The following is a 12,989-nucleotide window of genomic DNA, read 5'->3' as shown; positions in this document are numbered from 1 at the left end:
CAATCAAAAAGACTGTTCATAGATCAGACAAGCAATTTTGCTTTGTGCTAAACATCATAAATTATAAGTAAATATAACCACGGTTAAACGGTAATATCACTACCATTATTATAACTTATGATTATTTTAAAATAGAATTAAAATCCGAAACACATTCAACGGCAAACAGTGGAGACATATTTTTATACTTAGAGAATAGGAAAGTCACCTTTCACTCATGAGTTCGTCTGAGACTTTTTGCTCTTCGTATCCCATTTTGTCCTTATTGGTCTGGCTCGTTTCCTCACTTTCTAAGACTACTCCTTCGTCTTGGATTTTGGGTCCTTGTCTAACTATTTTCAATTTCCTCTTCTTGACCTTGCTCTTGGTAAACTCGTGACATTGGTAAGCTCTGTTGTCATGGTCCATGTCCTGATCTCTACAGCCTTCGAGGGGCTGGGTCACTGTCCGCTTGTTAGCGCTGTCCTGCGGGAGGTCCACTGCCATGCGCTTGACCTTCCTCCTCCTGCGCAGAGTTCTGTTCCCAAGGCTGTCCACGGCAAAATCAGACTCATGCCAGAGAGGTCTTTTCCCTCGAACGTTATTATTTAAGTTTGACGATGGCCTGCGCTTTGCCACTAACATTTGGTCGTCAGAGTCACTGTGATCTTTTTTATTATTATTGTGATTCTCTCTATAGTCCTTGCTTGGTTCTTCTAAACTAGAATCAGAGCCTTCACTTAAGCAGTGACCGGTCTCCCACGGGTGATGAACATTATACGACCTCCGTTTTCTCCCTCTCCGTTTCCTGGCCTGGCGTTTCAGAGGGCAAGAGATACTTCGAGAATGGTCTCCAGTTTCGGCAAATCCACCTCGAGCTTGCTCCGAGCTCTCCTCCAGGGCTGAGACAAGATCATGAACCAGTTCTTCCATGGTTCGACTGAAATGCCTACATTTTTTGAAAGAAAGAAAAAAAAATTTAAATAGTCAGGGTCAACCGTATTAACCTGGTTTATTGCAGCAGACAATTCATTCTAAATCTGACTAGAATGAATAGTTATTATAAAGAACTGTGTAAAAGCTGCTTAATTTTCCTATCTAATATATTACAGTTCCAAATATTCTGACTCACTTTTAAGCTTTTTCTCGTATAAGTGCTTTTATTAAACACAGGAATTACTTCAAGATAGAGTAAGCATAATATCAGCAATGAAAGAGCCCAGTGATTTTATATTTTTACTGTCTAATTATGGAAAAGTTATTTCTGCTTAAATCACCATACCTTAGTCTACTCCTGTCCTTTTCCTAAAGCCAGTTTTCAGAGCAGGTGTACAGAATAAAGAGAACTTTCTCAGTCCCCCTCCACCACACACACACACACACACACACACACACACACACACACACACTAATTTCTAAGGAAACAAGGAAACATACAAACTTTTTCTCACCACATGCTCTACCCAGTCACTGCCATGACATGCGAGGCAGACAGAAAGATAGGCAGCTACGTTCAAGGTTTGTAATATATGTGAAAAGAAAATTTAACCAAACGCTAGGCATATATCGAGACCACACTAATCTTGCAACCGAGCGCAGCGGAAACTCTGTTCGTATTCAACCTGGAGCCCCACTGATCTAAAATGGCCCATCATTTTTCTTACCATTACTCTGAAGCAGTCTCTTAGGCCTTACAAAAACAAAAAACAAAAAACTGAACTATGTGAGAAAATCATCCACTAGTCAGCAGGGATAAACATTAGTGTTCTTTGGGAACCTTTGTAAATTATATGGGTCCTTTCCAAACCCAACAGGGCCCAGACACATGATTTTATTTTTTAAACATTACAGGTAATTCAAATATGCACCGTTCTTATGAAGATCATGAACAATCATTTCTTAAACTGAGTTCTAGAAGCACCTAGGATCAAAATATTCTCGATTATAAAGGACTGTATAGTTTCTAGAGTCTATAGCAGGGGTAGGCAAATTTTCTATAAAGGACCAAGTAGAAAATATTGTAGGCTTCACAGGCCATTAGGTGTCTGTCACAACTACTCAACTTTTCTCATGGTAAAGCCAAGATAATCATAAGAAATACGGAAATGAATGGATATGGTTATGTTCTAATAAAATTTTATTTACAAAATCAAGTGATGGCCAGCCATAGTTTGCTGACCCCTGGTCTACATACAATCTTTATAGTCTATAATTTCAGGTGTTCACAAGTTCCCTTTAACGACTTTCAACTTGATCTTTTCATTTTAATGATAACTTGAAAACAAACACATGTGTGATTCAACTGGATTTAACACTTACAATACGAAACACACATAAGGCTTCCAACACTTGAGTATTTACTATGTGCCAGGCTCATTTCTAAGTGTTTCATATGCATCACCTCATTTCATTTTCACATAATAACCCTATAAGGTGGTAGCAGAAATACACAGAAACAGAGAGTTAAGGTAGGCTTGCCCAAAGTGACACATGTAGGAAGTGGTAGAATCAGGATTCAAACTGTGGCAATCTGGTTCCCGAGCCTGAATGCTCACTCAACTACAGCCAAGAACAGCTACACAAGTCCAGTATCTGGTTTGCATTTTTATTTATGATTGATTTAGCAGCAGGGGATACTATTTATTGTTGAGGCAGATTTAATACGCATCTATGTAAAGCTGACGACTCATAGTTAAGCATTGTATTCTTCTGAACAGAAAAAGGGATGGGAGACCTGAATCAACATAAGACACTGGGCAGCTGGGTGGTGAAAGTGAGTCGAAAAGAACCAGTGATGTAGTCCTCAGTAAAAGGCACACTGTGAGCAATTAAGTAATAGGACATTGTCTTTCAGTTAATGTGGGTTTGTATTTTCCAGATCTATCTCCTTAGACATTCTGAATGAATAAACAGTCTATATAGACAAACATTTTTCAAAAACATGGTGATTCAAATATATATATTATAAATGAACTCTGGAGGGCCGCTAAAATTTTTTTTTTTGCCTTTAAAAGGTTACTCGGGTTTCAGAACACTGAATTTGATGGAGAGAAATATGCATCACATAGGAATTAGCATTAAGCCAATACAAGGGCTACAATTCCAACTACATTGATAAGCCAAATGGATCTTATTTCAATACCTAAATGTTAATAATTGCCTTTTTTGTTTTCCGTTTATTGCAGTGAATATTTTGTTTTTTTCCTTTAACACTACTTCTTTGGAGGAAACGTAGTCTGAGAATTATTATCTCTGAAAACAATACTGTACCTTTAAAATAATTCACTGGAAGCCAGTTTAACATGTACTACAATAAAGATCCTTTGTCTAAAGGAAGACTCAGTATCACCTGGTTCTGGAGGAATTTGCTTTTTAAAGAAATAGTTTTCTTATCAATGGGTGAATGACTGGTTCTAAATAGTAATATGAAATCAATTAACTCAATGCATGAATATAATCTCCAACTAAAACTGCAGGTTATTTTGGAAGTTAAACTTTAGTGCTTTACTTTAGAAGAGAAAATGTAATGGTCCTAACATTAGAAAAAGCTTAGCACATCAGATTTAATCTACTGAAATTTGATACTATTCATTAATTTCATTTAAATTAATTCATTATACTGCTGTGACTAATGCAGTTTAACCAAATATAACCAATACTATTACTAAAAGTGAAAGCAAAATTTCTTTATAACATTATTAAAATTGTGCCAGCCTTATCTGATTTTATATTGATTTTCTTAAGAGAAAATAAAAAGTATTTTAACTAGAAGAATCTAATTTATTCCATGATGTGATTCAAACATGAATCAACGAAAAAACTACTTTAAAAGGCTTTTCAAAAAAACCCCTATAAAAACATAGAAAAAATACATTTAAGTGACATTCAGAGTTCAAATCACTTTTTCCCCTTTAGTTTCAACTCACCAGTCCTGCAAGTCAATCTCAACCAAAACCCCTGTAAATGAGCCAGTACTATTACAGCTAGTCAAGCTGCTTCACTTACACCTCTCAGGTAAAACTGGCATCAACAAGCTTCACAGAAATAGTCATTATAAGAGACCATCACATGATCAATAGCTCATTTATTTCCTTTGCCTTGGCAGTTACTGAAGACCATTGCCCGGAAACATTCTATCCTAAAGATATTTTCCTAAATAAGCCCTTTCTTACTGGAGGCGAAAACTGGAAATACGTTAACTTTTCTGTACAAAAATCTATGTTTATTAAGCAACCATAGTTTTAAAGACTGAATTATAGTAAAATCCAGTGAATTACCACTTAGCTAATTTGTAAGTTTTATATTCACATTTATAAAACAATTTCTCTTCATTTGGAACCCAATGGAAATGAAATCTTTTGGGAATAGTTTGCACTGAGTATAATGTCTAAGAGAACACTTCACTAATCGTTTTCTCAAGCTAGTCCAAATGAATAGAATAAAATTACAGTCCCACTATTTATATAAAGTTGGATTTTGAAAAAGGAAATGACTTGAATAGATAAGCATTTTGTTTTTTCAGGTGGTATTATATTATGCTGAGCAATCTATAAAATGTATGATCAATCCAGAAATTGATATGCCAGTTTCAGGTAAGAATATTTGGCCAAAGGTCAAGTTTGTTTGTTTGTTTGTCCTCCTCCAGGCAACATTAAACATCCAGTAAAATGAGTGAATTTCTCTCCTTGGCTTCCTTTAACACCGAGTTCTAATTAATTCAGAAAAGGGCTTCCTAAACAATGTATGCTCTAGAGTGAGGAAGATGAGTTAATGTAGAAAACACTGCACTGAGTTTAAGGGTTTTTTTGAATCTTTTTGGTTCAAGGAAGAAGAATCAGGAAGCTGCCCTACTCCTAAGTTACTGCTCCTATGTCCTCAAAGAACTGACAAGTTGACCGAAGAACCAAGGGCCTCAAAGGGAGTCAACAATGTAGAAGCAGGCATAGCAGGAGTTAAAGTCCAAGAAAGCCCAGAAAACAAATTCCCCCCAATAACCAACAACTAACCATTTTGTCAATGATTATTACTTTTTTGAAGCCTGTATTGGCAATAACTACTATTCCTAGAAGGGAAAAATATAGCATATATAGGAAAATTAGGGAATAATTTCCTTTTCTGGATACCGATAAAATAACTATAACAAGAGGATGGACATGTGTGTCTACTGAATAAACCCACCAAGTTCATTATAAAACAAAAATCTTCCAGATATACCTAAAGGGTAATCGACTACAGCTTTCACATATCTAGTTAAGGAAAAAAAAATTAAACTCTTTACCACCTCGTACATGGTAAAATTCTCATCTTCATCTCTGTAAAAGACTAGATCTTCTACAAAGTTAAGTAATTTTAGGAGTGGAGTGCTAAAAGGTACCTATTGCTAAATACAACTGTTCAATTGGCTTCAAAAATTTAAGGGAATAACGGTTTACGTGTTAGATTCTGTATGAATAAAAATTCAGTGAGGGGCTTCCCTGGTGGCACAGTGGTTGAGGGTCCGCCTGCCGATGCAGGGGACGCGGGTTCGTGCCCCGGTCCGGGAGGATCCCACATGCCGCGGAGCGGCTGGGCCCGTGAGCCGCGGCCGCTGGGCCTGCGCGTCCGGAGCCTGTGCTCCGCAATGGGAGAGGCCACAACAGTGAGAGGCCCACGTACCGCAAAAAAAAAAAAAAAAAAAATTCAGTGAGTACAAAAACACTGAACCGACAGTACATAGTCAAGAACTATGCTGATGAATATATACTATTACTACCACAAGCTTAAGAAGAAAATAGTTTTGGAATTAGCATACCTTGATATTCATGTTAGCTTTTACTTAAGATAGGAAAGGTTGGTTGGTCCTAAAAGTATATAGCAAATAGCCAAACAGATTAAAATGTACACATAATACTGTAGACCATGACCGTGGGAGACTAAACAGGCAAATGATGAGCCTTAAAGATGCCACATCAAGGGCTAAATTTTATGACTAATTTAACAAAATATGATTCATAAGAATGTTCTAAAGTTTGATTAAGATTTCTGCTGCTCATAGGAATTTACAGATTTCCTTCCTTAATGGTAATATTATTTGTTCAAACAAGTCTTTATCTCAGTCTAGTAACCTATTAAGAGATTACATCTTCAATTTTCTCTATTTATGTATTTTGGGACAGATCATAGGAAATTAAGAATAACTCTAACATTAAATGGTAACACTTGGGCTAGTTTAGAAATTCCTTGACATATCAATATAAACCATTAATTGTAAGTAATCTTCTCTCTTTTTTAAAAAAGTAGCATGGGGGGTGGGGAATCTATCTTATTCTGAAACATGCAAATGATTAATTATAACTTTACATTGACACTAGGCAATAAATATGGAATAGAATTCACTAGGGGGAAAAAAAGGCTGGGAGGAAACTGTAGGGAACATGAGCTTTAAGAGTCAAAGCAAGAATTTGGAAGCTAAATTATACTATAGTCATCAGCCAGAGGACCCTGGACAAATTACTTATCTTTTGATTCTGTTTCTTCATCATAAAAATGTGTATGACTATCTTGTAGGGATTCTGTGAGGATAAGAATGGGTACTTATGTGTGAGAGCAGTTATTTCATCTTTCAACAACCTCTACACACAAATAAGAGGAAACTGTTATTGAAATATCAAATCATTCTTCTTTTAAGGTACAAAGTATACTATGAATCCTGAATATGTTATAATAAAAGCGAAGACCATCAACTTTTCTGAGTTCTTGAACCTCTCTGAATGACGGTGAGAGAGGAGTAAACAGACATTTGTAAAAATCTTTCATAGAATTTCAAGAAATTTAAGTACTTCCTTAAAGACTTTTATCGATTAAAAAACAAACAAACCCAAAAATCTCAGGTTAAAAAAAAATTAATGCTGTGTATTTGACCTACTCCTATCCTAATAATTAATATACAGATATAAGAAAAAAAAAGATGAAAGGATATCATCCTTCCAAGTTAAGAGCCACAAGGTTCGCCACCAAACAGATAAACTCATTTCCAATGATGGGAGCAAAAGTTCTACTGACTTGCACTCAACTAGAGGTGTTGCTGGCAGCCACTACTTTGTCACTTCTGTCACCACAGGAACCCCCAGAAAGCTTTCTTTCCTCCTTACCCTAGCAACGTGACAAAAAGCAGTTCATACATGGCTTTACCAAAAAAAAAAAATCTAATTCTACTTTCTAAACAGTGATTTTCTAATTTTATTTTCCAAATAGTGATCTAATAAGGCAGCTCATTCATTATTGAAATGTGAAGATCATTCTTTTGATTTTTTTTCATTTAACAACTTCAAGAGTCATTCAAACTTCTTTCCTTATACTGTTAACACTTTCAAAAAGTAAACTATTGAATAAATAACTGTCTAAGGAAATAAAGTCAATGTCTAAAACAAGTAATGTAAAGCCTAAAAAATAATTCAGGACAATTCTTGTTAACAAGCAGATATTAAAGTGCATCTAGGCAACCTTATAATATTTAGGAAATGAGTCTCACGCATTGCTCACACATGGTGACTACTCAATATTTTTGAATATATTCTGAATTCCTAGAATAGGAATGAGAATGAAGACAACTGAATATTAATTACAAGTACCTACCATAATGCTTGGCACATAACAGATGTTTTAAAAAAGTCTGCTGGATGAACAAACCAATCAATGACAATGAATGAACAAACAACAAAGGAAATATATGACTTGACTGAAAATTTGAACAATCCAGATTTCAAACTACAGAAACCTGACTCAGACAAACCTGACAGTATGAAACTGAGTTCAAGACAAAAGGCCAAAAAAAAAAAAAAAAAAGCAGTTATTTAAAAAGCACATATTCACTATGCAGTTTTCCAGACCTAAAGAAAATCAAAATAGCAAATAGAAATGAAATGATAGAAGAAAAGGTCCAGAATCAATAGTTTATTTGTAATGGGCTTTCTTTTAAAGCAAAGCCACATAAAGTGAAATAAATAGATACTATAGCTCAGTAGATCAATAATGATTCAATAGTTTCATTATCAAGAACTAATTTAAAAGATCTGTTCAGTTCAACCTTCAAAATCTTTGTCCCCCCCAAAAAAACCCTCAGAAATTGATTTTAAATATAAAGCACTAATAAAGTAAAAAGTAATAAAGTGTGTCAAAATTCTAAATGTGATTTGTCCATTAAATGACTCAAATTTTAAAAGGCAGGTTAACATTTTAAGTACCAAAATAGATACTTTTTGGACCCTACTTTCAAAATTGTATGTGAATGAGGTGGCAGGAAGAGAAGATAGACATTCCCAGCTATAAAGATTTTATAAAAATATAATATGAACTATATTATATAATAACTAGTTATATAATAGTTAACTAAATAACTAAAGTTATATAATAACTTGCACAAAAAACATATTTCCTGACACACAAAAAAACATAGAATTTTTATTATTTAATTGTATAAAACTTTTCTTCCTTAGGCTTTTAAATTATAAAATAATATATCAGTTCTACCTTTTAACAAACTATTAAGAAAGAAAGGAATCATCTACGTTTACCCATGTGGTGCCTGAAAATTGAAAAACCAGCCCGGACATTGGAGAAAAAGTTGAACTCAAGATGGGAGTTAGATACATCAGGAATTCTAGCCTGGTTAACGAATCTGGGCATATACTTTCCGGTTTATATACTCCTTGTGATATGGAATTTCATTCGGACACATAGGCAGTATGCTAGGAGAGTTAAGAATTTTTTTTTTTTTAGATATACTGGAATCATACTGCAAATATGATACTTGGGTGTATATTTAAACTACATTTGCTCCTGTCTCACCACCTCTAAAATGCAAAAAATAATAGCACCTACCTCAAAAAACTTACAAGAGATGATACATGTACTTAAAACCCGGCACCAAATAACTGCTTAGTAGTAGCATCCCTAGTGGCACTGATATTTCGTCACTGGCATAAAACACACAGGCATAGTATCTCTATATTATAAAGAGGTACCTAACCATGAATTGGGTGGAAGGTGGAAGGGTGAGAAAGGAGTTGAAAGAGTCATACTTTTAAATTAAATAGTCACTTATCACACAAATCAGTATCACTATAACAAGAGCAGACCAGTCTACAGAGCACATTTTGTCTTCCCCCCCCCTCTCTTAAAGAGATGCTTAATGGTGAAACATTAAGAAAGGTACCCTGGAGAGGGAACCCTGAGGTGATGGAAATGTCCCATATCTTGTTTTGTGTTGTGGTTACACAGTGTATACAACTGTCAAAACTAAAAATACTAAACACTTAAGAACTATGTGTTTTATTTTATGCTAATTGCTTCACTATTTTTTTTAAAAAGTGCTATTTTTCTCACAGGATAATGTGAGCATTTAAAAGGAGGATAACCAAGATAATGGCTATAGTTCCCTGTGCTATACAGTATATCCTTGTTGCTAATCTATTTTATACATAGTTGTTTGTATGTCTTCAGCCCATGCCCCTAATTTGCCCCTCCGCATTATCTTGTAATAACTTTCAATGGAGAATAATCTGTAAAAATACTGAATCATAATACTGGACACCTGAAACTAATACAATATTGTACATCAACTATATTTCAACTAAGACAATTTTTTAAAAAGGAGCATAAACAAGTCTATATTCATTATAAAATGAACTACAGGATGATATGATGTCATTCAAAACACTTTAGGCAAGATATTCTTTTAACTTTTCAGTGATAGGTCATGCAAAAGAAATTCTTCAGATCACAGGCTACTAGAATCCCCCATATTCTCATTTGCTGCAGATCTAGGAATGGACAGACATATTACAGCTGCATTTCACCTGTTGTTCAACACTTTATGTTTGAGGCCAGTCAGTGGAAATTTTGCTTCTTTCACTGTTAGTCTTAGGTAGACTTGGAGGAAAAGGGTTTGGGAGAAAAACAAGACCGGAATTACAGAGCTTTCAACTAGAAATCCAAAACCCAGCTTCTAGCTCTAGGACTAAAGGATGCATGGCAACACTGGACAAGTCACTTAACTATTCTGTGCCTCTGATCATCTCCTAGCATAGGGCTGTCATAAAGGTAAAGTGTGTGTATTTGTGAAAGCACCCTGACAAGTCAAAGCAGTTTATTATTCTAAAGTGGCGTTGGTGCTATGATACTGTAGTCGAACTCCAAATTTAATCCTGACATTTACATGTTCTCAAGGGACACCCCATGCACATCTTATCTGAACTAGAATGGAACGTTCAAGGGGCAGAAACTGGTAGGTTACTCCTACTCCAAAAACCCGGGGTAGGAGGGCGAACTTCCAGGAGTCTAGATTTCTGGGATTTGATCTTCCAAAACACCTGGGATAATCTAGTAAATTTAAAAAGGCAAATGAGGAAATAAAGCCTATATTAAGATACATTCTTCTGTATCCTCGTCTTGTCAACAATCAATGAGGAAATGAATTGCTCCTGGAATACAGAAAGGTTCACGCCTAAATTATCGTGGCGTGGTAGACAAGCCATCAGCAAGCATTAAACTGTATTCCTTCGCAAATCTTTAGCACACACCTCAACGCCTTCCTCAAATTGCGTCCATCCCAGGCACGAGTGAGTGCAAGGCCTAAAGGTCTTCAGATCATCCATCGCAACTCCCTCCCCCTTCCATTCCAGGTCCAGCGGCCTCCGGCCATCACACCCTTTCCAGATCTCCCATCCCCTGGGCCGCCAGCCTCACCAGCTGTTCCCGGCGGCTGGAGCTCCGATCGGTTGGCGCCCGGCGGCCCCGAACATTAACGACACCCAGGAGCCTGGCCTCGAGCCTCAGGCCCGAGAACAGACTCCAACTGCCACAGCACCAGCGGCTTCCCAGGAGCAGTTCAGCATTTTGAGCTGAGCTTCCGGAAGCCGACTGGAGGCGGAAACCGGATGCCGGGAGCAACCATTAGTTCTCCTCCCCGCCCCCACCCCAGCTTCCTTCTCCGAGAGTCTCCTCCTTTTGCTCGCAGAAGATATAGAAGCCAATAATTTGAAATTTTTCATAAGAAAAATTTCTTAATTTTTCTTTCTAGTCTTCCGGAAACTGAAATAGTGTGAGGGAGAAAATGTAAAGTCAACGAAAAGTTGAACCCCCGGGACCAGCGGAATGGTTTAGCCCGGTTGCCTAGGAGACCCAGAGTAACTCCAGTGGTGCAGCTGGCGCGCTGAGGCTATGGCCACATTAGCCCGGTTGCAAGCTCGGTTGACGACTGTAGCACATCAGTACTACTACAGGAACAGGTAGGGCATCAACTGGGGGAGCGCGAAAAGGCCTGGCTTCATCCCCAGCCCGTTATTCCTCAACAGGAGCTTCCTATGAGCAAATTCCCTAACTCGCTGAGTACCACCCACTTCTCTTCGTCATTTGTGGGCTGCAAACAGAATCGCAAATTTAAAAGTAGTGTTAGCATACAGGGGAATTATAGATACAGGAAGCCATGGTTATCAACTGGAGATGATTTTTTAAATTTCAGTATAATTAAAATTGTAAAATGAAGTGTTTTCCTTTGACATAATCACTCAGCAATGTGATGAAACCTGTGTCCTCCTTGTGGAAGGATTAATGGCCTGACTGGGGTCGCCCAGGTTCCTCAGCTGGGTGAGCTCAGAGTATCCCCCATCTACCTGGGGATTTGAACCTCCTTTATGTCACAAATATCATTGAACTCAACTGTTCTGTGACTCAATTGTCTTCCCGAAGTGACAGTATCTAAACTATAATTTTTTTTGTGTGTGTGGTACGCGGGCCTCTCACTGTTGTGGCCTCTCCTGTTGCGGAGCACAGGCTCTGGACGCGCAGGCTCAGCGGCCATGGCTCACGGGCCTAGCCGCTCCGCGGCATATGGGATCTTCCCGGACCGGGGCATGAACCCGTGTCCCCTGCCTCGGCAGGCGGACTCTCAACCACTGCGCCACAAGGGAAGCCCTCTAAACTATTCTGACAGGATAATCAGTACCAATATGTTAATTAATAGAAGAGGGCTAAGGAAGACACTAGCGGCCTTATCCATCTCTCTACACCTAATCTTCTCACTAGTGGTTCATTTGAACACTGGCCTTCTGGAAGCAGTGCCTCAGGAGATTTTCCAACTTAAGAAAAAATCCAAAAAAAGTAAATCAGACCATAGTAAAAGATAGCGACATGCTAGACCAATGGAAAACATGCCAAGAAGACAGAATCTTGCTGAGCTGTTCTTATTCTAACAGTTTTCTCACCTACTACATTCTTAGAGCACCGTGTACCTTTTACAGCACTTGATCACAATTTAATTTTACCTTCTGTTGTGAGATAATATATGAGATATATAAGTATCATCCCTCTTAGCTGCACAATAATTACTTGTCTAATAATTCCATAAATGAATCTTTCAATCAATCATTGGTCCTGGTTTACATAAATGTATGAAAAATAGCTAAAGACAGAAATTATGTATTATCTATAATTATAGATAAATTATGTGGAAGGTCCTGTATTTATGACTTAGATATCTAAAAGAAATAAATTCCATCCCTCTGATGTTCACAGCCTAATATGGAATATAGGCATTTAGAAGATAATTACAACAGAGCAAGCATGAACAGGAAGGGAAATGGCTAACATTTCTTGAGCACTGATTATATGCTGGGCATTGCATTAGGAACTTTTCCATACAGTGTTCATTTGGTTTTCAAAACTTTACAAGTGAATGTATTAATCTATATTTTTAGAGCTTGAGAACAGTGTTCTAGAAAAGCTTGGTGAAGTGTCACGCAACTGCAAACAGACATAATTTTTTTCTAAAGATTTCAGTGTTAATCTTTGTCTCCATCTCCTGACTTTTGACAATGGGCACATTTTCCCAAAGCTGGAGGTGGTCTGGAGAAAAAACTAGGGCCATACAAAGGCCATGATGAGAATAGGCTGGCATTCCTTCCATTTCATTTATTATTAATATTTTCAGTATGAAGGAAAGTCTCTAAAGATCACGAAGGAATCAAAACTTC

General features: G+C 37.1%; 2 protein-coding genes across 3 annotated transcripts in view; one reads left to right on the top strand and one right to left on the bottom strand.

Moving 5' to 3' along the window:
- Positions 1 to 10,846, bottom strand: part of GPATCH2 (G-patch domain containing 2) — a 202,166-nt gene extending 191,320 nt beyond the window's left edge. The window contains 2 exon segments of the mRNA XM_032634110.1: positions 209 to 928; positions 10,705 to 10,846. Of these exon segments, the coding sequence (XP_032490001.1) occupies positions 209 to 928; positions 10,705 to 10,760 (776 nt within the window). The 5' untranslated portion in view covers positions 10,761 to 10,846.
- Positions 10,847 to 11,149: 303 nt separating this feature from the next.
- Positions 11,150 to 12,989, top strand: part of SPATA17 (spermatogenesis associated 17) — a 191,923-nt gene continuing 190,083 nt past the window's right edge. For both annotated transcript variants that reach the window (XM_032626523.1, XM_032626480.1), the window contains exon 1: positions 11,150 to 11,246. In XM_032626523.1, the coding sequence (XP_032482414.1) occupies positions 11,179 to 11,246 (68 nt within the window). In that variant the 5' untranslated portion in view covers positions 11,150 to 11,178. The remainder of the gene's footprint in view (positions 11,247 to 12,989) is intronic.

The sequence above is a fragment of the Phocoena sinus genome, chromosome 1, assembly GCF_008692025.1.
Source record: "Phocoena sinus isolate mPhoSin1 chromosome 1, mPhoSin1.pri, whole genome shotgun sequence".
In the NCBI taxonomy this organism is placed as follows: domain Eukaryota; kingdom Metazoa; phylum Chordata; class Mammalia; order Artiodactyla; family Phocoenidae; genus Phocoena; species Phocoena sinus.
Note: the sequence above shows the minus strand (reverse complement) of the source record. Positions and strands in the feature narration are given on the sequence as shown.